We start from the raw sequence: 25214 nt of genomic DNA, 5'->3' as shown, positions 1-25214 counted from the left end.
TCCGCATACGCCAGACAAGTTTGTGTCGTCCTGACGCGTGAAGGCGGAAAGGAACTCTGCACATGCTCAGTGGCACCTCCCAGAAGCCCTACTTGCTTCCGAGTAAGCCCCAATTCACAGTATATTTGCCCCCCTCCCTCTTCTTTTGTTGGCATCGAGAGGTGTATGCGCTGTGGTTACGCGCAAGGCGGGGGAGAAAAGGCACTCTGCACATGTTCGGTGACACCTTCCAGAAACCCTACCTACTTCCGAGCAAGCCCCGTTTCACAGTATCTCCCAGCCCGCTCTCCCCTTTATTCCGTCGCTATCCCCAGAGTGCGTTGTGCTTACGCGCGAGGGCGAAAAGGCGCTCTGCACATGATCAGAGGCGCCTCCCTTTGCAGGGACGAACGCCGGGGGGGGGGCAGGAGAAAGCCAGCGTTACGTGTGATTCAAAAGCGTGTGTCTTCTCTTCTTCCCCCCGCACCGCAACCTCCCCAGACCCGGGATGTAGACAAGCGCTCCCGACGTGCGCGCTCGCTCGCTTCTCCTGGGGGGCGTCCTGGGGGCCGGAGGGCTGGCCCGCACCGAGGGCGAAGTTGCGTGCGGCTGCCGTGGCGGCGCCGAGGCTGAGCCGCTCCGACTCGGCTGAGCCTTCGATGATGTCAGAGGGGGAGGCAGCGGCGGCGGCGGCGGGCTGAGCGGAGCGCCGGAGCCAGAGGAGAGCGCGGAGCGGCGGCGGCGGCGGCGAGCGAGGGGAGCGGCGTCCCGTGCCAAGCAGGCTGCGAGCATGAATGGCGGGGCGAGAAGACTCCATCTTGGGCTGCCTGGCCGCGCCGCTGCAGCAGCAGCAGACACGCAGGTAGGAGCTCGCCGACCCGACGGGGGGAGCCTCCCACCCGAGGCGCCCCGGTCCCGTGCTCTGCCCTCGGGGCGCGCAAAACAAGGGCGAGGCTGCCCGCGGGCGCCCGGAGAGGGCCCCGGCCAAGCGCCCTTTTCCAAGGCGGCCTACTCCCCGGGATCGCCAGCTGGGGTGGGGTTGGGGCCGGACGGGGATCGTTCCGGGGCCCCGTGGTGTTTGGGGAGGGGTGTCCAAATGGGGCGCCCGGCGACGGCACTTTTCTCCCCGTGACGCGCGCCAAGATCGCCGCCGGGGCGCGCCGCCCTCCAGCCAGCTGCGTAATTGGGCATCCGGATCTCCGGAGCTGGGAACGGAGGGAGGGGGGTCCTTGCCAGTCCCGGGAAAGAACCAAGGGACATCCCACCCCCCAACAAACACACCCAGCCACCCAAGAAAGGGAAAGTTTTTTTCCCCTTCCAGGGCGGGGGTTCTAGAACTCTCCAGACACTTGGAAAGTGGTCGGCCCGGGGATTCAGGAACAGGGGTGCGGGGTGGGGAGAGCCTGCTTGGCAGGGTGTTATTTTTTGGGGGGTGGGAGGGGTTCAGCGAAAGAGCTGCCGAATCTGCGCATTTAGCATCCTCGCCACGAATTGCATGTTTCGATCTCTCTCTTTTGGGGGGGGGGGGGGGGGAGGAATGGATGGGAGACCTTGAAGGGTCCTCCCCCCCCACACACCTATTCCGGAAATGACCCCTGGGCGATCCGGGATATTTTTGGGACCCCTGGGCCGAAATGTCGGGCCTGTGGTAGTGGATCTGGCTTTCTTAATTTTAATTCTGGAAGCAACCCTCATATATATATAGAGAGAGGGGGGGATTCCGCGGATTTCCTGCAGCCATCCTATACACTGGATCTGGGATCCTAGCGAGCGGAGCTGCGCGCTTGTGCGTGCCTTAGCGCGGGGTGGAGGCGAGTAGCGCTGGGTGCCTCCGGCGGCTTTGGGCGATTCTCTTCGGGTGCTGGGATGGCGCGAGGCTCACGCACTCCTGTGCTTCTCATGGGTTAATAGAGAGGCGTTGGATCTCGGCGGGGGATCCTTTTTTGGAAGTGTTCGGGGCGACCTCGATATTTGGGGTTTGGATATTTGCATGCGAGTTTTTTCCATCACAGCAGTAATACAAAAATACTGGTAAAGGGCCAGTTTTGAAGTGGATGGGGATGGGCAGCCTGGAACAGCACCCCCCCACCCCAACATGAAGGGGGGGAGGCTGTGAGGGTGAGGGTGACCTCATTAGGAGAAGGGATCCTGTTCATCCTTCATCTCTTTGCCTGGTCTTCTCCTTGGTTCTCTCTTCTGCAAGGGAACGCTGAGGGTTAATGTGGCTGAGGCTCTGGTTGTTTTCCTGACCCAACAGTGCTCATCCTATGCCCAAAACAGCGCATGCTTGGTGCACCTCAGAAGTTTGCCTCCCGCCGATGGTCCCTGCTTTTCAGGCGCTGAGCACCCTGCCTCACGTACATGCCCATGTGCCATTTCTGAGACCTGCCTTTGCCAATCTGGTGCCTCCTGGATGTTTTGGGCAAGGGCTCCCACCAGCCCTTGTGCTGCCCTCAAACACCCGGAGGGCACCAGGTTGGCAGAGCCTGCCTTAGATCCCTGCATTGCAGGGGGTTGGGCTAGAAGACCCTCGGGGGTCCCTTCCAGTCCTACCATTCCATAAGGAAAAACACTGCCTGTTAATGACACTGACTCCTTTCTTCGTAATCTCCTGTTTACCTCCAAAAAAAAACACCTCGCGTGTCTTGGATGTGCGTGTCGCTATCCGGTGCTGTTCAGTTCCTCACAACAACCTCGCCACAAGCCTGTCAGTTCTTGTGCGCACCACATTCAGCAGACCCTTTCTGTTTCCTGTCATCCCCTCTCTCTTCGCCTGCCTTTCTTGTGCGTGCCTCAGACCTGTTTTCCCTATATCCCTTTCTCCCTATATCGAATTTCTCTCGGTGTCTTAACTCTATCCCACTCCTGCGGCGGACACAAAAATACGTGCCAAATCCTAAACAGAAACCTCCGAGCCTCCCAGGACAATATTCTAGGCCTGAGGAAGAAAATCCAAACTGGGTGTCAATGGCAATCCTAGCTAACATCCTCCATTCACGTTATTAATTGATTTATATCCTGTCTTTCCTCCAAGGTGACGTACGCCGTCCCCTCCCTTTTGTTCTCACAACAACCCTGTGAGGTTGGCTTGCCCGAGAGCCGGCAACTGTCCCAAGGTCACCCAGCAGCAAGCCTTGCAACTGAGTAGGGAGTTGAACCCTGCCGTCTCAGGCCTTAGTCCGGTACTCTAACCACTATACCGCACTGTGGGGATCTCTGCCTTGTGTGAGGGCCCTGCTGTTTGCAACCAGCTTAGGGCAAGGCTGCCGGCCTGCTGTTCGTTCCTCCTCAGCCGAAAACACAGGACCGTCACACTTCCGTATGCTGTCATCCCCTCCTCAGCCAGGGCTGGGGGAAATACTTCACATTTTTGGTGGCCGGTCTCAGCTTTCAGCGGGAAGCAAAGTGGGAGGGAAGATCAGGGTCACATCCAGATTCCTTTTAGCGGCGCCGATACGAAACCCTGAGGCTGGGGATTTCCCCCCTCTCGAACTGGCTTTAATAACCCCATATCCCTTAGGCCATCGTTGCAGCCTCATTTCCACACACACGGCCACATCTTGCACGTACGCTTACACACCAAACACACAAAAAATTCTTCCCCTCTCATATCTTCTCTCTGCCACCGAACACACCCTCTCGACACGCCCCCTGCCCTCATCCACACATGTTTATTTCTCTTGTTTATTCCCCGCCTTTTTCCACCCCGCCTTTCCTTCCGAGGAGCTGAAGTGCATGGTCCTTCACTTCCCCAGTTTATTCTTACAACACCCCTGCAAGGTAGGGTAGGCTGAGAGAGGCAGCGGCTGGCCCCAAGGTGGCACCCGGTGAACTTCATGGCTGTGGGGGGAGGGGGAGGATTTGAACCCTGGCCTCTTACCCTGGCTTCCTCAACCTCGGCCCTCCAGATGTTTTTGGCCTACAACTCCCATGATCCCTAGCTAGCAGGACCAGTGGTCAGGGATGATGGGAATTGCAGTCTCAAAACATCTGGCGGGCCGAGGTTGAGGAAGCCTGCTCTAACCACTGCACCGCACTGTTTGTAAGCATCGTCCTCACCCGCGTCCCCCTCTCGCTGGCACCTTCTCCTGCCGCAATCCCTTAACGCTCTTCTCTGCCCCTATTCCATTCCCTTGCCTGCATCAATCACTTAACGCTTTCTCCTCTCACGACCTGGCCGCCTCTTTCGCACCTGGGGCTCTGCGCGGGTGCAGAGCGAGAGGCCGTCAAATGCACGGGCGCGTGAGGTGACACGTATGAGGAGGCATGTTCCCCTCTTGATCCCGTAAGAGCAGCCCTGCGCATGCATGGGAGAACGTGGCTGTGAGCGGATGTCCGTACTTAGTGCGCAGCCGAGAGGCTTGTTTTGTGGGCGCACAGAGCTCTCTGGTGCGCACATGCTTACGAATGACGGTGTGCCCCGAATGCCATTGTGAGAAACGCCTGGGAGGGTCTTGAGATACTGTGCGGGGTTCTCCGTGATCTAAGCATGTCGGGCGGCGAGGAAACGCAGCGCAAAAACGGCACCGCCCCTCGAGGCAGTGCTGTGGAGACCCCAGCTTCTGTGTTTGTCTGTGAGCTTTTGAAGGGTCTGCGATGCAACGGGGGAAGATGGATGCATGCAAAACTACACCCCCCCCATTTTTTTTAAAAAAGGACTTTGGGTTAGCTTCTTGGAATATCGGTAAAGGGTAGAAAACAGCCGCTTGCTTTCCTTCGTTTGAAGGGGCCTGTTTTTAAGATGCATGTTGTTGAGAATGGTTTGCCATTTTTCCGGGGGTAGTGTGTGGCCCCTGCAGACCTGCTCCTAGCCCTATCATGGCCCACTCCCCGGAGGACTGCAGGGCTGGCCCAGGCAGAGCGGCAAGCGGCGAGGAAAGGTTTGCCAAGGCCAGGCGGCTCGGCTGTGAAGCTCTCTGGGTGACCTTGGGCCCATCCCTCGCTCTCAGGCTAACCTGCCTCTCGGGGCCGTGGCGAGGATGTCACGGCAAAGAGCTGTGTGTGCCAGCTTGAGCTCTTTGGAGGAAAGGTGGGGTCTAGAGGCAATGAATCGTAGAATTGCAGAGTTGGAAGGGACCCCCGAGGGTCATCTAGCCCAACCCGCTGGACACTTTTGCCCAACGTGGGGTTCGAACCCAAGATCCTGAGATTAAGAGTCTCGTGCTCAACCGACTGAGCTATCCCAAATAAACAAACCTGACACAGCCCCTTTTCAGCCCTTTGGGTTCAGTAACATTTTTTAAAAAAATCATTTTAAAATAGGAAAAAGTATGCTTTAGAAATAAAGGACCGTGCTATAATTCTCACGAAAATGTTGCTGAACCAAACGGATACACATGTGAGGTAAGTCGCTATTATTGCTTTTCCCCACCCACCCCCATTTTGCAGGTGGGAGGACTGAGGACTGAGAAGGAGAAGGGTTGGCCTAACGCCCCCTCTGAGTTCATGGAAGAGGCGAAATTTGAACCCAGGACCTCCTGATCGTAGCTCAGTCGGTCACTTAGCCACTACACCGGGGAAAGGATGGGTGCCAAGCAAGCTGGCCTAGTGAGGGATGTGGCCTGGAGAAAGGGGGTGTGGCCTGGGGAGCTCTTTGTGGGCCACACTGGCGGACTGGAGGGCCGCATTCGAAGGGTAGCTCCCTCATTTCCACGTACTACCTGTTTTCACAACAGTATTTTGGGGCCAAACAAGGCCCAAGACCAGAGTAGGAAACCCGGCAATCTTACCAGTGTGTGTGTGAATATTTCGTAGGAAGAATAGGCCGGGTCCCACAAGATTTGCCCGTGGTTTCCATTTTACACGGACGCCCTCCCTGCGAGGGGCCCTTGCGTGGCCGGCCAGCAGCCATCTTGTCCCGGTGCCAGCCCTGGCAGAGGGCATTTCCAGGGGACACTCGGGCTGGGCTGGGCTATGTTTTCGCTGGAGGGATTCCAACGTCCTCCTGATCTCCATTGTTATGCTGGCTTCTTGTTGTTTTTCTCCTCTGCCGTTGGTTTCATGCTGCTGCGTGAGGCAGGCAGGCCGGCTGGCCGGCCTCCCCGTTGCTTGTTTGCATGCTAGCTAGCAGGAACCACGCTCTGCCTCTCTCCGAAAAGGTCATTCTTCCAGGAAAAGCATTGGGGTGTGTTTGTTTCCAGGCCTTCGCTCAAAACCCAAACGTTGCATGACGGGCCCCTAGGACAGGGGTCAGGAAACTTTTTCAGCCGTGGGCCAGTCCACCATCCCTCAGACCTTGCGGGGGTCCAGACTGTATTTTGGAAAAAAAATATGAACGAATTCCTATGCCCCACAAACAACCCTGAGTTGCATTTTAAATAAAAGGCCACATTCTACTCATGTAAAAACACGCTGATTCCCGGACTGCCCGCGGGCCAGATTTAGAAGGTGGTTGGGCTGCATCCGGCCCCCGGGCCTTATTTTGCCTACCACTGCCCTAGGACATGGAACACAACTTTAAAGCTGGGTGTAAGAGGATTTGGTGCAGATAAGGCACTCCAGAACCAATCTCCCTGCTCCAGTGTGGTGTAGTGGTTAAGAGCGGTGGACTTGTAATCTGGGGAACCGGGTTCGTGTCTCCACTCCTCCACATGCAGCTGCTGGGTGACCTTGGGCTAGTCACACTTCTTTCTCTGAAGTCTCTCAGCCCCACTCACCTCACAGAGTGTTTGTTGTGGGGAGGAAGGGAAAGGAGAATGTTAGCTGCTTTGAGACTCCTTCGGGTAGTGATAAAGCGGGATATCAAATCCAAACTCCTCTTCTTCTTCCTGAATCTACGTGCTTCTGAATCAGAGCACCTACTCCCAGAACCGCTGCAGGATTGGAATTTGGGGTCCGTTGGGTCATCTACTCCAGCCCCCTGCAATGCAAGATCGTTTCCCCCGGGGATTTGCCGCTCTTCCACACGCGAACGCTGGTTACCCTTAAAAAAATTATTTTAAAAGCATTGGGTTTCACACACATGCACCCTTCCTGTCATCAGTGTGTTGTTTTCTTCTTTTTTGTGGAGAGAGCTGGGAGGGTTTGGGTTTCAGAATGGCGAATCTGCTTGCAGGCTTTCCCATAGGGAAGAGATTTGGGGAGACTGTGGCCCATCCCTGACTATGGACCACGTTTTGGGAGGCAGTGCCCCACAACCAGTGTTAGTAATCAGCCCGGCTTGTTCTGCGACTGGCGTGGGTCCAATTGCAACCTGTGGAGATCTCTGGGTGCCAGGTTGGCGACGGACATCCCCCTCTGGTTGGCCCCTCCAGGTTTCTTAAGCAGGTGAGCAGAAGAGCTCATTTACTGTCCCCCCCCCCCCCCGCTCAGTTAATCCTCACAATGACCCTGTAAGGTAGGCGAAGAGGCTGCGACTGAGTCCCTGGTCACCCAGGGAGCCTCATGACTGAGTGGGGTTTTGAACCCACATCTCCCAGTTCCCAGTCCGACACTCCAACCCAGGCTTCCTCAACCTCGGCCCTCCAGATAATTTGAGACTACAATTCCCATCATCCCTGTCCACTGGTCCTGCTAGCTAGGGATCATGGGAGTTGTAGGCCAAAAACATCTGGAGGACCGAGGTTCAGGAAGCCTACTGTAACCCATGGGTAGGCAAATTAAGGCCCAGGGTCCGGCTGTAGCCCAATCCCCTCAATCCGGCCCGCGGACGGTCTGGGAATCAGCGTGTTTTTACATGAGTAGAATGTGTCCTTTTATTTAAAATGCATCTCTGCGTTATTTGTGGGGCATAGGAATTTGTTCATTTCCCCCCCCCCTTCAAAATATAGTCCGGCCCGCCAAAAGGTCTGAGGGACAGTGGACCGGCCCCCTCCTGAAAAAATTTGCTGACCCTTGCTCTAACCACCCCACCCCACTGCCTTCCTAGAGTCCTTCTGCTGTTGGGCAGCTCTATAAAGTAAGTCAGTAAATGAATATGGGGAAAGCAAAATGCCACTTAGAAAAGATCTGGAATATTTTCCTTGACGCTTGCATTTGCTTTACTCCAGATGGTTTTATTTGATGTTTAATGTGCTGCAAACCGCTTTGAGATCGTTTCTTTAAACTATACAGCAGTATAGAAATGAAACGAAGAACAACAACAACGCTTTGGGGCTTCTGTTTGTGTGTTTATCTTTCAATATCGTTGCGCTGCTTTAGTGGCTCTCACAAGAACAAGAGGAGAAAGACCTACTCAAGAGTAGCCCCATATAAATTACTAAACCCAAGTCAGCGTTGTCCCTTAATTCCAGCAGGCGGATTCTAAGAAGCGTTGGCTGCCACCCAAAAATACAGAACGAAACAAGTCATTTTTACTTTAAAAACAACCTCTGTTTACAAAACAACAGGCTTTGTTACTTGCAGGTATAGTTGTTAAGGGTGCATAGCCATTGCTCAGAGGGGCAAATCAGTGCATTATTGAGTTGTGTATTTTGGCCAGGGGTGTGTGTGTGTGTGTAACCTGGGCTGGAGGGACCGGGAGGCGACGATTTTCCTTGAGGGGTTTGTGGTCTTTGCTGTTTTAAGGCCCATGCCTGCCTCACCCCCACCCCCCAAAAAAGCATCTGGTTGCGCGAGGCAGCAGGTTGTAGCTCAGCCCCAGCCGCCTTTACGGAGCATTTCTGGGTCACTCTCCTTCGCTTTATTCCCACGCCCAACGAAGGAATGCATGTTTCTGCATCCGCGTGTGCTGTGCTAGCGCATTGCCGCTGGGTTAAGATTTTGGGTGCTGCAAGCATCTTAAGACATTCCAGTACGCGACAGCATCATCTGCGGGTGCTTGGAAGACTTTTTGCGCGAGAGAGATCTTGCAATCCCTGGTTTTTATTTTATTTTTATTTTTTAGCACATTCTTTGCATTGGGTTCGCTGCGGGGATTGCCTGTGGAAATGTGCAAACAGGCCTGTTGGCGCGATAGTTATTTTTAACGGCGTGCGCATCTGTAGAACGTCGAGTGTGTTTTCTTAAGGCAGTTTTTCTTTAGTCCCTGCAAAAAAACGGGGGCTGTGGTGGTGTGTTGCGTTGGAGGAGAATGAAGGAACCGGCATGACGTCATGGCCGACTTGGCCAATCGCAGCTCAGAATCTCTTCCGTGCCTTTGCTCTCTGACGTACCCATTGGCCACGGTTGTCGTGAGTCTGCGCTTACAGTTGTTTTTATTTCCCCCAAATAAGCAGTTGTGTCAATATCCTCCGCCCCGGGATAAAAGAAGGGAGCCTTTCTTCCCTTTTCCCAGGACCTGAGTTCAAGATCTGGCAGCTATGCCGCAGGACCTCTCCTGCCCCCTCTCAGAGCTGCTGGATGGAGCTGGCCGTTGCCCAGGAGGACTCCAAGCCTCTGTCAGGGTCGTCAGCGACTTCCGAAGTGTTTGGTGTTTCTATGGCGACGCCTGGTGTTGTTTTTCGGTTAATGGTTTGCGAGCGCTTGGCTACTTCCTTTGGCTTTGGAAGCGATTTTCTTGTCTTTGCTTGAAAGGGAAAAATAATCCGTCAGAGTTATTTATTACCTCCATAACGGCATCGGCTTGACTCTGCCTGACGCACAGTTACGTCAGGCGGCGGCTGTCCGTCAGCACCCCCCTTCCACCTTAACTACAGCAGACTTGCACCCCTTGTTGTGATTTCCCCTCTGCCGCATGCAGATGCATACTTGTTTTTTCACACACACACACACCGATTTGACTCGGAGCTTCGCCAAAATTGTACCCGGCTGCGCCACTTAACAGCTTTTCTGAACCCTTTCACTCTGTTCTGCAGCGATCTCAGGCTCTATCCAAAACCTCTCCCATCAGACTGTGGCTGTAAGATGCGCAGGAAAAGTTCCCGACTGCCTTCATTTCGTGCGGCTCCGATGATGCACATAGCGCCATTGTATTTCAGATTTCCTGCAAAATCGACACAGGATGCACCCTGCCACCCTCCTCTTTTCCTCCAGTCCCCAGAAGCGCGCCCTCCGAGACATCTGCCTGCACCCAACACACACTCCATGCCGGGCCGGCGTCATCTCGCGCTCCTGACCACATTGCCCGTTCTGGAACCGCATCATGCCAGGCGCAGAAACTCGCTGCCGAAGGCTCCCCGCACAGGCCGAATCCAATTGGGTGACTCCTGTCGGCCTCTCGGCCTGACCCACATACCCAAACAGCAACTGGCTTTCTCCCAGTGGACACCTGCCATTTTGCAGAGGAATGCGCACCCACGCTGTTATGACAATTCAGCGGAGCAACTGCTGCGCAGAAGATACGCTGAGGAAACGACACGTATTTAAAATAATTAAGAGGATGCAAAAACAGGTCCTTTGCTTGGTTTTTAATGATAGAAAAAAGAAGTTAACGCTGAGATTACAAAATCCCACAAACCGTGACCCAACCAGTGACCCACCCAGCAGGGGACAGAGAGGAGTACACAAGGCTCCTTATATACTACATTTACAGCTCAATTTACAACGCCTGCTATACCCTCTCACATCTGCAAAACTAGGTCATGAGATTTACAGCAACTTTTAAAGAGGTTTACATTTTGTGGAATAATAATGAACCTTGATATCTGAACTAATCAACACACGCAGCAGCCCCCCCCCCTTCTGCAGCCGACACCCAAGACACCTGAAGCCCATTTCGGCCCGACGGTGTTGGTGTGGCGGATCGCGTCCCCGTCTTCGGTTACGCCCATCTGTAACACCCGACAACAGGCTGCAGATCCCGACACACGCGCTGACGCAGGCCGATCGCAGCGATCCTCGCACCCCGGCCCTCTTGCGCAGCAAAGGTTACGCTGCCTGGACCTGTCAGGCAGCGACTCTTGGAGGCTGTGGCCTCTCGGGCAGCCAGGAACGCTTTTTATTTCTCCTCTCCTCTCCTCTTCCGCCCTCTCTGCCCTGCTGCATTCTTCTAGTGCTGAGCTTGAGAGGAGGATGTTAACACAAGGAAGTCCGCGCTGCTGAGATCACAGGCTCTCCGGAAATGGCAGGGGATCGGGTTCCTTTGGGTGTGCAAGCTCGGGGGCTCGGCTCTCCCCACCGCTCGCGGGGAAGCATGGTGGGGGCTTCGATTCCGGGAGGGGAAATCTGTGGGGTAGGCTACTAGGATATTCCTCGACTTTGGGGTTTTTTCTGAAAGCGGAGTGGGCGGTTTTCTGGTGGGAAGGGAGCCAGGCCTTGAGATCCCGCATCGAAAGGGAATGGCATCTTGTGCTTAGAAGCAGAATTGAGCCCAAGCCTGCTGGAGTCGCAGCAAGGCCGCCTTATAAGGGTTCTGGATTCGAATCCAGGACTTGGTTTTAGAGGGGCGGGCAGGCGTTTGTGGCCCAAAGCTTGTGAAAAACTGGTGCCCCCTCTTCTGAATGCTGCACGGAAGAGGCAGCCAGCAAGATGGGAAAAGGGAGGGCCGATTCCCCCCCCCCCTCAGCCACACAACCTTAAAAAAAAAAAAAACCTCCGCAAATCTGTGCTCAAAGGGGTACAGAAATAGCAGCTCGGCAAGCTGGTGACATCCTTTATTTTATTTTAAGGTTTCTGGATTTTTCAGGAGGCGTAAGAGCAATTGAGGCTTCGAGCCTCTCGCTGTTCGCTCCCGTTATCTGCCATTTAATTAGACATAAATATATGTGACTCTCTTTTTTGTAGTCTAAATGTACTGAAACCTGTGAGTTTGGGCTGGAAGGTGTTAATCACAAAGTCCTTTTTACTGTGCGAATAGGGGCAAATTTTTCCATGATGTGCGTATGAGGAACGGATGCAACTTTTCCGCCGAAATGGCGGGCAAGCATTCAGGGAAAGGTGATGAAAGCAATGGTTGGTTGTTGTTTTTATTTTTATTTTTTTAAAAAGAGTGATGCTGTGGAAAATTACGAGCGTTTAAAATATTTTTAAATGCAGTGGGTATTGTTTTCGATTTTATTTCTCTCTTCAGTCAGAAGTAACAGGAATGGCACATTAAAAACATAAGTCCTGGTTGATACTGCTATCTGTCTTATTTGACAGAGGGGAAACTGAGAATTTCAGACCTTCGTAAGCTTTTTCTTCCATGGGAGGATAGTCAGTCACCCACTTGGGGTTTATTATTATTTTTTAAATGAAGCAAGTTTCTAGTTCTGATGAATGGCGGGGGGGGGGAATAATTGAATTCATTCCTGCGCCTTATAGAATCAAAGAATCGCAGCTAGATTGAGGGATGGGTGTGTTTTATGGAGAGTGAAGTACCTATTGAGGCCTGGAATCCTGTTTCTGACCCCAAACGCAACACAGCCTCAACTCTGCCCGCCATTTGGCCATTTCTGCCCTCTTTTTTTTTTTTTTTTTAAATCCAAAACCGAAACGAAAAGCTGCATGAGTTTTAATGGCTTGGCTGCGGAAGGTTCCTTTTCCAGCGGCAGAATTTAAGGTGTTTTGGGCCCAGGGATAACAAACAGTTTAAATTTGGGGTAACGCGTCATCTCTTTCTTCTCCTCCCGCCCCCCCCCCACCCAGAGGGTCCTGCTCAGGCAGATTTGGAGACAGCGTCTTGAGCAACAGGGACACAGACACCCAATAGATGTGGTCTACTCGTGTAGGTAAGGCTGACGTCCATCACCCTACCTTTCCTTTCCACTGGGTCTCCTCGGGGCGCTGTCAGGGGCTGCTGGGAATCGTAGTCCAAACCACCTGGAGGGCGCCAGCTTTGGGGGTGGGTCTCCATGGAAACGCCACCATGTTTCCCTGTCCCGGTCGCCATAGCGACACCGGCTGTTATCTAGGCCAGTCACCACCCCATCTGTGTCTCCGCGGCAACGGTGCCTGGATCTAGGCCAGCCCCTAACTTCTAGCTCTGGTCCCCATGGCAACCGCCGGCGGGTTGCCGTGACTCGGCTCGGCCTCTTTCTAGGGCCTTCGCCTTGGCTCGTTGCCTCCTTCTAGAACGTTCCGTTTGGCTCGCCATTTTTAACCCCGTGGGTTTGTTTCCAAGTCCTCCCGGCCTGAAGGTTGCCTTGCAAAGCAAAAGTCTCCTTGGCTGGGTGGTCTAGGCCAGAGAACCTGCTCTGCAGACACTGCCAGACGCCATCTTCCTGGGCCGCACTCCCGCGGGAGCCATGCCACTCGCGTTTTGTGACGCCGTGCTTTTCCGTGCGGGAGAGCACGGTGCCCAGAATGAGCCTCTGTGCTCTCGCGGGTTTTTTGTCCAGGACAGTTGTCGGGTATGGACTCCAACTCCCATCAGCCCCATGGCCAGTACAGTAGTTAGCAATGATGGGCCTTGGAGTCCAGCCATATCTGTAGGGCCACACATTCCCCGTCTCTGGTCTAGAAGCGTTTGCTTCTCGAGGTTGGCTGGGCCAAATTTGGATTAACGGGAGTCCTGCCTATGCCCGTCCAGGCATCCAGCCCCTAATATATTTCCAGCATTGGGACCTCAACCCTTTTTGCTGGCCTTCATATTTCCATGGAGACTGAATTGTCTGGTTCTTCGTTGAACTCTGAATCACTCACAATTTTTTTTTTGAAAAGGATGAGGCGCAAAAGTGCTTTTACTGCTTTTCTGTGCCCTTTAATTGCTCAGACATAGAATCCTAGAATTGGAAGGGACCCTGAGGGTCATCTAGCCCAACCCCTATGCAATGAAGGAATTCTGCCCACAGGTCCCTTTCCTGGGTGGGCTCGAACCTTCTGGTTAACAGCCAGATGTGCTGACCCACTCCACCACTGCTTTTTTTGTTTCTCTGCCCTAGAGGGTCCCCACCCCATGTTTGCAGCCTCTTAATATTTGTCCAGCCCCATCAGCATACAAGCCTGGTCTGTCAGAGTTGCATAGATCTCTTTCCTCCCGGAGCTAAATGGCAAACAGAAATAGACTTTTAACGGGAGGAACCTATACAAATTAAATGTTTCGTGTGGGACCTAGTGAGGTGTCCACAGGCTCTGACTCCAGTCTCAGGCTTCCTATCTTGATGAGACATAAGGCCGTTTGGCAGCCATTTTTATTGATCTGTTTTGGTTGTCATGTGGTTGGCTGCGATAGCCACCTCAGCCCTTCCCAATTGCACAAAGAGCTAGCCTTTTCCTTTTTAAAAAAAGAACGAGACCTCGTTGCGTTTGGGAGGATGACTGCTACATTTGGGGTTTTTGTTTGTTTGTTTTTAATGGGGGAAACTGAGGCAGAGAGTGGAGGGAGGGCAAATGAATTTTGAGACGGCAGTAGCGGGAACTTGTCCGAAAGGCTCTTGAATTTGCCACCTCCTGCCAGTAAAGCGAGATGAGCGCCGCAACCCCAGAGTCGTCCGCGACTGGACCTAATGGTCAGGGGTCCCTTTACCTTTTTAAGGCTGCAGGGTGGCTTGTGAAGAGGGCCTCTGAGCATGTGTGAATTGCATTTCCCATGACCACAAGCCTGCGCATATCTGGAATTTCTAGAGGGCGAGGCTGCCTCTACCAAGACCCTTGGAACAAAATACAGACAGATTTTTCCTGTTTCATCCTTGCAGCTTCCCTGCATGGCAGGCTTGGCACAGAGAGAGAGAGAGAGACCTTAAGTGGCCGAAGGTCACTAAGTGGGGATTTCGAACCAGGCTCAAGAACCCAACATTTTAGGAGATTAAAATTTGAGCAGACATTTGGTAGCAAGCCTCAAAATTCCTATGGGTTTTCCAGCCTCGGGACAGAGCGCTTTCCCCTTCCACGGAGCAGGGTGACTTTGGTAGGTTTTTAGAAACCCGCACACAAGTCGGTAAGGCAGATTTGCCAACTCGGTGCTCATCGCGGGTTTGGGACTGCAACTCCCAGCCAGCACAGTGGACGAGAGTTGCATTCCCAAAATATCTGGAGGGCACCAGGTGAGCAAAGGTTGCAGCAGTAGGCTGGTCCAGGTGAGGGTCTTTTTTCTATCCTGGCCTTTCTCTTTCTCTCTCTCTCTCTCTCTCTCTCTCTCTCTCTCCAGTGCACAGACCCAACATTGCAGTCCCCCTCATTCCGCCTCCCCCTCCAGCCTCTTCCAGGCTGCTGTGCTGTTTCCTGCAATCTGCTGACCTCAGCCTTCGTGACTCACGGGGCCCGCAGAAATCCATCGTGCCTCGCATCTTGTTTACGACCCGCCAGCCTTTCTCTCTCCCCACCAGTTTCAGAGCCCTGTTTCGGTCGCAGCACCCTGGACTGCAGGCGGACGGAAGTGGCGGGCGAGGCAAATCAAGTTTTTTGCTCCCCGCTTCCCTTCCTGTGACAGTTCCATTTTTGGGGGGGGGGGGACACACACGTTCATTTCCACATTCGGGGCAGAGAGAAAATGCAGTGTCCATGGAAGGGTCCACATCAGTCGCCCTCCGGATAGGATGGACACAGGGACCCTACCCAACCTCATTAAATATATGGACTTTATTCTCCTATACCTTTCTCTCTCTCTCTGGTGTATTTACAGATGTTCTCGAAGCTTCAGGTTTCAGGCGCTGCCAACATAATGGCATGTTCCGACGGGCATGTGCAGAGTGTATTTCAGCTGTGAAAGCAAAGCCTCCCAGCTCCTGTGGGGCAGGGCTCAGGGAGGCAGAGTGGTTCTGTGTTACTCTCGCCCTAGATCTCTTCAACATTATTATTATTATTATTATTATTATTATTATTATTATTATTATTATTATTTTCCTGGCCATCTGGGGGTGGTTTCAAGCACATATAAAGAACATAATAAAACATCAAACCTTAAAAACCTCCCAAAATAATAATAATTTTAAGACCCAGGACGCGATTTTGATGCCAACTGGGGACCCGTTTCTTAAGCTTTTGCCCACATATATTTGCCAGGTGCTCCTATTGTAACCCACCTTGGATCGGGCTGCAACCCGCCAGTGCTCTCAGTTGAAGGTGGGGATCAGGTTTCCCCAAGATAACTCTGGGATCTATGCTTGGACACTGGGGGACAGTTGGCCCCGGTACCAGAGCCTGTAGAGGATCCCCAGGGACCCATTTCAGGCTCAAGAGATGGGGATGAAGGGAGATGCCAAAGGACGTCTGGTTGACTGCAGTTCAGGTCCAGGTGGGGTCCAGGATCTCCGGGCCAGAGAGAGATCCTTGGTGCTGGACCTGTTGGGACTCCATCCCCCATGCCCCCTCTCTCTGCGTTTACCCACAGTCAGCCGGGCCCACACGTCTCCCCCCTCCTCAAATCCTTACTCTGTGCCACAGAGCGCTGCCTCTTCCTTCCTCCCTCCCTCCCCAACCCCGCTCTTTTTCTCTCCCTCCGTCATCCAGGCCGGTTTCCATAGAAACTCCCTTTCCGTTTGGGTACTCCTGTCGCAGCCGGGAAGGGAGTTTATATATGTGTGTGTGTGTGTGCGTGCGAGCGCGAGAAAGAGAGACCCTCAAGGAATTGTTGCCGTTGTGCTATACGCACGCACGCATGCACACTCGCCGTGCATGCAGGCACAAGCCCATCCGCGCACACACCCCGTGGCCTGAAATTGCGCCCGCCTTGACGTTGTTGGGACGTTCCCACCCAGGCCGAGGGAGGAGGGAAGTTTGTGAAAGGCGGGCTTTGAAGAAAAGAAAACAGGGTGGGCATCCCTATTGTTCTCTCACATACACACACACACAATATTTTCTCCCACGCCTCTGCATCTCTGCAGCAGGGAGAGGGCAGAGCCTGCCTTCCGGGGGCCAGCCCTTGACACGAGGGGGCCGGCCGGGCCAAAGGAGGCGCCTGATCGTCTGGGGGCAACGAGGCGAGCCTCTTGGAGCGGCTTCCGCGCTGAGCTCCGGAGAGCGGGCCGGGCCAACGCATCAGCTGCTTAATCCGAGCTGGCACCGGGAATTTGTTCCCTTCAGCCATTTTAGGCTTGCCAGCTGGAGGAACGAGCTCCTTGAGCAAAATGGCTCCCAAACGGGTGGAGTGGGGAGGGGGTGGGCGCCCGGGTGGGTGCTGCAAGCGCTGAGCCAGGCCCAGTGGGGTGGGGGCTTCTCCGCTCAAGCCAAACAGGCCGCTCTCTCTTCCCCTGCTGGGCTTCGGCCTGCCCATGCCAGCTTCAACCTCGCTGCTTCCCTTGGTGTGACTCATGTCAACGGCAGCCAAGTGACATTTCGGGACTGATGGGAAGCAGAGGCCTGTGGTTCTCCTGCCCGCTGGGGGCCTGGCTGCCTTCTCACAGCCCTTCCTATGCGGGGGTTCAAGTCCCCACTCGCTGGGGGGCCTCGGGCCGGTCGCTCGCTCTCGGCCTGACCTGCCTCGCAGGGTTGTTGTGGGGCTGATAATGGGGAGGAGCAGGAATTACGCCTGCCACCTTGAACTCCGGGGAGGAAGCGGTGGGATTTGAATGTAACAAATAGAGCAGGCGTTCCTAGCCGTCAGGCAGACCCCCTCCTGAGACCTCTCCCCCAGCTGTGGCGCCCCTCTTCTCGAGAGGTCAGGGGCCATGGCTACTAGGCACCATGGCCATGTGTAAGAGCCTGGACGTTTCCAAGCACAATTCAAAGTATTGGTGCTGACCTTGAAAGCCCTAAAAGGCCTCTAAGGCCCAGTACACCTGAAGGAGCGTCTCCACCCCCACCGTTCAGCTCTGACACGGATGTCCAGCTCCGAGGGCCTTTTGGCGGTTCCCTCCCTGCGAGAAGTGAGGTTGCAGGGAACCAGGCAGAGGGCCTTCTCGGTGGTGGCGCCCTCCCATCAGATGTCAAGGAAATAAACAACTATCTGACTTTTAGGAGGCATCTGAAGGCAGCCCAGGGAAGTTTGTAATGTTTGATGTTTTAGTTTGTTCTGTGAGCTGCCCAGAGTGGCTGGGGAAACCCAGCTAGATGGGCGGGGTTTAAGTAAATAAATTATTATTATTATTATTATTATTATTATTATTATTATTATTATTAAAATTATTATTATTATTATTATTATTATTATTGACAGCTCCGTTGGTTAGAGCGTGGTGCTCACCATGCCAAGGGTGGCAGGTTCGATCCCCGTATGGGACAGCTGCAGATCCTTGCTTTGGAGGCCATTGGATGAGATAAGCCTCAGGGTCCCTTCCCAATCTGCGTCTAAAAGCAATCCATTCAATGAGGTGTTGTCCTATTGTCTGCGCTTGGATCAAAGGAGCATCTTTCCAATGAGTCAATACCAGTCTTTTGACTACATGGAGCAGTTGTCAGGCCCCCTACAATTGGTATGTGGTTCGGGATAATGAATTAGTAATAATAATTTTATTTTTTACACCCCACCCACCTGGCTGGGTTGCGCCAGCCACTCAGGGTGGCTTCCAACGCATATAAAAACATAGAATAATCATAATCATGCATGGTCATAGAATCATTGTAGAGTTGGAAGGGACACTGGGGGGGTCATCTAGTCCAACCCCCTGTAGTGCAGGAATAATATGCAGGTGGCCCATATGGGAATCAAACCTTGTTGTTACCAGCACCACGTGCCAACTAACTGAGCTGACTGGCTTCTCTGGCCTATCACATGACAGTTTTAAATTCCCCCCACCCAAAAGTGCATAAACACGTTTCAAAGAGGCAGTCTCTCAATCTCAAAAAAATCGGATTATTAATAATAACGATAACAGCAGCAGCAGCAGCAACAACTAAGCCTGCATGTTCCCCCTCTTTGTTGAGAACCTCAGACATTACTGCCCCCTTTTCTCTCTCCCTCTCTTGCAGGTCTGAGGCAGCTGAATGGCTGCAGCAATGGAGCTCACGGACATTGGCCACTCCAGCTCCCTCCTGGTCCAGCTGAACGAGCAGCGCCTCCGCGGTCAGTTCTGCGACATCACCATCATTGCTGAAGACACCAAGTTCAAGGCCCACAAGAACGTCCTCGCGGCCTCCAGCCCGTACTTTAAGGAGGTGCTGTCGGAGGAGTCCACCTGCCAGCAGCCCAGCCAGATCCTGGAGCTGCCCGACGTCCAAGCGGAAGTCTTCTCCGACGTCCTCAACTTCATCTACAACTCCCGGCTCTCCGTGCCCAGCCCGGCCGCCGCCAAGGAGATCGGGGCTGTCGGCCGCCGCCTCGGCATCTCCCGCCTCGAGGACCTGGACGACCCCTTGGCGGGCACCAAGATGGACGACTCGGGCGGGGCCTCTTCCAGGCCGTGCAGCTCGCCGATCGACCTCACCTGCCCTTCCCGCTCGGCGGAGCCTTCCAGCCCCCTCAGCTTCCACGATTTGGCCAAAGCCTGCAGCCCGGCGAGCGACGGCCAGCCCGACCCCGAAACAGAGACCGCCAAGATCCTGTACAACCTCAGCTCAGTCGCCGCCGTGCCGCCACCCCAGACAGACCTGGCTTACGTGCTGAAGGGAGGCGTCAGCTGGGACCACGACGATTCCCCCGGAAACCCCTCCGCCGCCAATGGCGAGGCGGACCACCAAGGGCCGGCCTCCTCTTGCTCGCCCCCGTCCGGAGCTTCCTACCCGGCCGCCAGCTCCTTCTGCTGCGGGAGCTGCGGCCGCTCCTTTACCACGTCATCGGCGCTCAGCCTGCACATGAAACTGCACCGGACACGCCGTTCTCTCTCCTGCCGGCACTGCGGCAAGAGCTTCATCCACATCAAGCGGCTGCAGACGCACGAGGTCTTGTGCAAGGAGATGGAGAAGGCCGAGGAGGGCGTCCCCGGGGGTGAGGCGCTGCCCAGTCCCGGATTGCCTCCCAAGCCGCCGCCGCCGTCTTCCAAGAAGAGCGTGCTGTTCCGCCACCGCGGGCTACAGCGCATGGACTACATCTCGGACCAAGACCACTTCGTCAAAGTGGTCGACGGGCACATCATCTACTTCTGCACCGTCTGCGAGCGCTCGTACATGACGCTCTCGAGTCTCAAGCGCCACTCCAACGTCCACTCGTGGCGGAGGAAGTACCCCTGCCGCTACTGCGACAAAGTCTTTGCTCTGGCCGAGTACCGCACCAAGCACGAGGTGTGGCACACGGGTGAGCGCCGCTACCAGTGCATCTTCTGCTGGGAGACCTTCGTCACCTACTACAACCTGAAGACCCACCAGAAAGCCTTCCACGGGATCAACCCCGGCCTGATCTCTTCCGAGAAGACGCCCAACGGAGGCTACAAGCCCAAGCTCAATGCCCTCAAGCTCTACCGCCTCCTGCCCATGCGCTCCCAAAAGAGGCCCTACAAGACCTACAGCCAAGGCCTGGTGCCCGAGAACCTCCTGCTCCCGGCTCAGCCCATCCCCATGGCGCTGGGCGACGGGGACTCCTTGGATGGCAACCTGGTCTCCTCGCTGGGCAACGGCGACATTGCTTCCGTCTTCACTGCCAACGGCGGCTCCCTGGAGATGCCCGAGCCAGAACGCTTTCCACGGCCGCAGGAAACTGCGGCAGGCCCGGAGATTGCCGCACTCCCAGCTGCGGGCGAGAACACTCCTTCGGACAAGAAGCCGGGGCCCCTGAGCGCAGAGGCTGCCTCTGTCATTGCCTATGGCCGGCCCGCCTCCTCGGTCATCGTCCACAGCACATCAGTGTTGTCGCAGACGCCCTCGGTGATCACTTATAACAGCAAGTCTTCGGAGGCAGGGCCTCTGCCGCCGACACAGGTGCCGTCTTCCGCCGTGGCCAGGCCTATCAAGAAGCAAGTGCTGAAGGAGTACATCCAGTCGCAGAAAGCAGATGAGCGGGCTCTGGAAGAAAGCGGGGAGCCCAGGGCCAGGGGGCCGCGGTCTGGGAGGACCATGACGTACATGGCAAAGCCGGCATATGTTGGGGCCACCTCTGAAAGCCGCGCCGCGCCACTCTGCCAGATCACGGTGCGCATTGGTGAGGAAGCCATCGTCAAGCGGCGGATCTCTGAGACGGACCTCATGTTGGACAAGGGCGGCCGCGTCGGGGGCAAGCGCTTCGATTTCGGCAGGGAACAGAGCGGGAAGGAGGCAGCGTCGGAAGCCCCCCACGGCAAGCACGCCGGCAGGGGGTACGCCAACGAGAGCGGCGAGGAAGAGAGCGACAGGGGCGACGCCGAAGACCAGCTGTGGCGGCCCTACTACAGCTACAAGCCCAAGCGGAAAGCCGGCGCCGGCGCCAACACACTGCCCAAGATGAAAAAGTCCCGGTGGCACCGCAAGCTCCGCTCTCTGCGCTGGATGAAAAGGACGGAGAAGGCCGGGGAGGAAGAGGAGGAGGAGGAAGAAGAGGAGGAGGAGGATGTGGTGACCAGTGAGTCGGCGCCGGCAGAAGTGTCCGCCGGCCGCGGGGCCGTCTCCGAAATTGAGGGGCCGAGCCAGGCTCCCAAAGCAGTGCGCGGCTCCGAGTGGAAGCACGAATGTGGCGCCTGCGGCAAGCTGTTCTCCGCGCTCAAGAAGCTGAGGAAGCACGAGCGAGTGCACGGGCGACTCGCCAAGGACAGCCCGCCCCTGGCGCCCTCACAGGCCCACCGCGTAGGCCGCAAGCCCCTGGTCAAGTTCACCTGCGCCCGCTGCACCAAGGTGTGCAAGACGGCGGCGGCCCTCAGCCGCCACATGAAGCGCCACGAGGGCGAGCCGCCCGAGCCACCGCCCTTGCCGGCCCTCACCACCGTCATCACCTACTCCAAGAAGGCGGAGGCTCCTCCCGTGGCTGTCGTGCCGGCGCCTGTCGTCAAAGAGGAGACCATGCAGGAGATGCAGGTGTCGTCCTCCAGCGGCGAAGCACCTTTGTGCCCGCAAGAGGTCCCTGAGGAGGAGGGGGAGGAAGGGCCCGTGGCGGTGGACATGCAGCCTTACGGACGCCGCACCCCGGTGCCGGAAGAGGAGGCCGTGCCCCTGGCAGGAGGGAACAAGTCCCCGTTTCCGGAGGAGCTCAGTGCCCACCCGCCCGTGCTGGAGGCGGCCACCAGCCTCGCCGAGCTCCCAAGGTTATCGCACTCCCTGCAGGACCCCGTCATCTCGCACACGGGCCTCGCTCTGAAAGAGGCTTTGGCGCCCGAGCTGGAGGAGGAGCGATACCCCGTCCAGGAGTACCCGCTGCCCTTGCTGGTGCCAGGCAGCTGTCGGACCCGCAAGGACTTAGAGGACAAGCCGCCCTCGTTCCTCGCCTACCCCAGCGCCATCCAGTTCAGCGGCGTGGGCAAGGCGGGCGGCGGTGACGGTGGCGACGGTGGCAAGGTCTGCTTCTACCCGGACCCCTACCCCCTGATGTACGGCCACCAGCTGCTGGCGGCCTACCCGTACAACTTCACCCTCCCGGTGGCTCTGAACATGGTCGTCCCGGACGAGAAGGGGCAGCCGCTCCCGTTCCTGCCCGGCGTCTTCAGCTACTCGGTGAACCCCTGCCGCGGCGAGGTCCACGACGGCTCTGCCGCTGCGGCCTCCAGCGTGGCCATGGCGATGGGGGCTGGCCCGGCCCACGAGGGCAGAGGGGAGCTGCCTGCCCCAGAGAGGCTGAAGAAAGGGAGCCTTCTCTGAAGGGGAGGACCGAGGGAGGTTGGGGCGGAGGGGGGCAGCCGGAGGCGAGGGGTGGCACCGCTCTCGCCACTCGGCCTCCCCCAAGATGGCACCCTCCCATGGCTTTGGACTCCAGCTCCCGCCCAGCCAGTGAAGGGATTGGGGCGCTCTGGGGTTGTGGAAGGCGGCCCCCTCCTCCTGGAGAAGGGATGTTCGGGGCAGGGGGGGGCAGAGTGCAGTGGCAGCGCTGTGGCAGAGAGAGAGACAGAGCTGTGGAATCTGGAGGTGAGCGTTGATGCCGTGGCGGTGGGGAGGTGCACAGCGCAGCCACCTGACCCACAACCTCACATCCCAGCGGTTTGTGGAGTGGGGCACATCGTAGATAAGACTTTTTTTTTTTAACAAACAAACAAAAAAAGAAGTAGCAGCGAAAATAGGTACAGGGTAACCCCTCTTCCCCCCACTCCCCTTCTCCCAACCAGACCCCCATATGAATGTCTTCTTGCTCCGTATATATATTTCCAGAGTGAACTTGCACAAGCAAATCTTCGTTGTCGTCTCCCCCCTCTCCGTCTTGGCTCTCCCTGTTACCCCTGCCTGGGAAGGTACGGCTGGGAGGAGGAGCCTCTGCTTTGGGGGGGCGGAGCTCTTTTTTGGCTCCTCCCACCAGCTGTTTCCCCTTTTTCTCTTTCCTTCCCGGGTCTCTTCCTTGCCTTCCTTCCCCAAATCGCCATTTCCCCCCCTGCCGAGGGGAAGAAGGTCTCATTCCGCAGAACTGTCTCCCCCACCTCCCTACCACCCTCTCCCCCCCCTTTTTTGGGGTGTGTGTGTGCCCTCTCAGCCCCCCCTCCTCCGGCCCAGCGCCTTGCCTCTGCTTTTAACAGCTGCACTGTTTCTCCCTGTGCGTTTTTGTTTTGCAGCTTGAAGGAGATGAATCACATTTTCCTTTCGGCTGGATGGAGGAGGAGGAAGGGGTGGGATTGGTGGAGGAGGAGGAGGAGGAGGCAGGGTGTCCTGTTGAGATGGTGAGCAGCAGCAACGGTTCTGTAGGATCTGGTCTTCCAGGGTTTTTGCAACAACAGCTTTTGCATCGCATATGCACACACTTTGCAGGAGGGGAGGTGCCAAGTTTGTTGCCATCGTGGTAGCATGCCCTTCTCTCTCTCACTCTCTCTTTTTTTGGGGGGTGCCCTTTCAGCCGGAGTGGGGTGGGCGAACAGACCGGATTCCACTGTGTACTGTGATTTTAATTTCCGCCAAGCTCATCCCACTTACGCCGCCTTTGCAAAAAAAAAGAAAAAGAAGGCCCATAACCCACCACCCTCCCAGTAACACACATTCCCTCCCACTTCTTCCGTACTGGGATCCCCCCCCCCCTGCAAAAACATACACAAATGACCTAAACTCAGCAATAGGGCAATTGAGTTGCGTTTCGCAGTCCAGGAATTAAAAACCCCAACCCCTCCTGTGCGCTCTCTCTCTCTCTCTCTCTCTCTCTCCCCCCCCCCCAATAAATAAATAAATTAGCCCTACCTAATGCAAGAAAGCATTTTCCAGCTGTGGCTTAAGCGATCTTTGAGCCTCCTGAGGATTGAAAGGCATTTGTCATGGCAATCAGCATTCTGGACCGCTTAGGTTTACATTTGCATCAGGGGAAAAAAAAACTCCTTTTTATTTTATTTTATTTTATTTAAAGCCAGCCCTGGCCATAAGGCAGTTGGGCAAGTCTTCAGAATGGTTTAAGATATGGAAAAGGTTCCCTTCCTCACCAGGAAGGCAATCCAATGCTGCCCCCCTCACTCTTCCCCTTCTCTTGCTACAAACCCAAATAAATAAGTAATGGAATATTTTTTAGGATTTAGGGAGAACTGAGTGCTGCATTCCAGAAGGCCGCTCTGCATATTTTGGAGTGGGTTTATTATTATTATTTTAGATTAGAGAATATGGGCGGGGGACGGGGTAGGTATGGCAATTGTCCCGTTATTTTAAAAAAGCCTTAGGTGTTTTCTTAACCTGGAGGTAATGGGTTCTGCCTACTTCCAAGATGAAAAAGCAGAACAAATTTAAATTGGGGGGGGGGTTCATTTTTGTTTACGAAAGGACCAAAACAGTGGGGATTTTGGGTTTTTTTTTTACTTTAAAAAAATAATAATCCACCAACCCCTAATTAGAAGGTGGTGGAGAAAGAAAACTCGCCCTTCTAGGCAAAACTGCATGAACTTTTAAAAAGCAAGCAGAAGGATTTTGAAGAAGCAATATGTGGAGGTTTTCGATATCAAAGATTTTTAAAGGGCCGGGCATAGTTTTGCCAAAAGGCTTAGGACAATAGGGATTCCGGGAAGAGGAGGAGAGGAGAGTTATGCATGACAGATGTTTTAGTGTAGGCATGACCCAACAGGTAGATTGTGATCCACCTGTAGATCACTGGACATCTGCAGTAGATCACTGGTAGATCATTGGCTCCCCCCCCAAAGAAGCCGAACAACTGCGGCTCCCCTAAAAAAAGCTCAACAACTTTAACTTGAACCCCCAAAAAGAGGGTAGATCACTGCTAGTTTTTAACTCTGTGATTGCAGTCTCTTGGGAGTTGGCCCCCCCTGTTTTAGTGCACCTTTCCCAAAATGGGCTGGTCCCCTCCAGGTCTTTGTGATTCAAAATATCTGAAAAGCCCCAGGTTGGGGACAGGCTCTTTTAATGCAGAACTCCAGAGGATAGCAGGGATCTGCTAGTAGATTTCTGGGTGTGATGAGGTTTTTGGCTTTCAAAGGTTCCTATTGAACAATAGGAACAAAGGAGCTCCTGCCCTCCCCCAAAATATAAGATAACCGTGATTACCCACATTGCAGTGGGTTGGACTGGATGACCCTTGGGTACTTTTGACAATTCTGCGCTTTCGATAAGCTTGCAGAAACAGAGAAAGTTCACCCAGGAGTGGAGTTTCCTGCAAAGAA

The 25214-nt window shown here is 54.9% G+C and overlaps 1 protein-coding gene across 2 annotated transcripts; it reads left to right on the top strand.

The window, feature by feature from the left end:
- Positions 1–518: 518 nt before the first annotated feature.
- ZBTB4 (zinc finger and BTB domain containing 4) lies at positions 519–22663 on the top strand. 2 transcript variants are annotated; one of them, XM_033171193.1, is made up of 3 exons: positions 519–841; positions 12424–12506; positions 18562–22663. In XM_033171193.1, exon 3 carries the CDS (start codon positions 18577–18579, stop codon positions 22282–22284), a length of 3708 nt encoding a protein of 1235 aa, XP_033027084.1. In that variant the 5' UTR covers positions 519–841; positions 12424–12506; positions 18562–18576; the 3' UTR covers positions 22285–22663. The 2 variants fall into 2 exon arrangements, with proteins under 2 accessions (XP_033027084.1, XP_033027085.1); XM_033171194.1 differs by lacking the exon at positions 519–841 and adding an exon at positions 10982–11029.
- The last annotated feature ends 2551 nt before the right edge of the window (positions 22664–25214 follow it).

The sequence above is a fragment of the Lacerta agilis genome, chromosome 14, assembly GCF_009819535.1.
Source record: "Lacerta agilis isolate rLacAgi1 chromosome 14, rLacAgi1.pri, whole genome shotgun sequence".
NCBI lineage: Eukaryota > Metazoa > Chordata > Lepidosauria > Squamata > Lacertidae > Lacerta > Lacerta agilis.
This window is presented reverse-complemented; position numbering and strand designations above follow the sequence as displayed.

Bases quoted from the DNA above. Each gene is read 5' to 3' on its own strand.
- ZBTB4 (XM_033171193.1), top strand. From the start codon at position 18,577: ATGGCTGCAGCAATGGAGCTCACGGACATTGGCCACTCCAGCTCCCTC.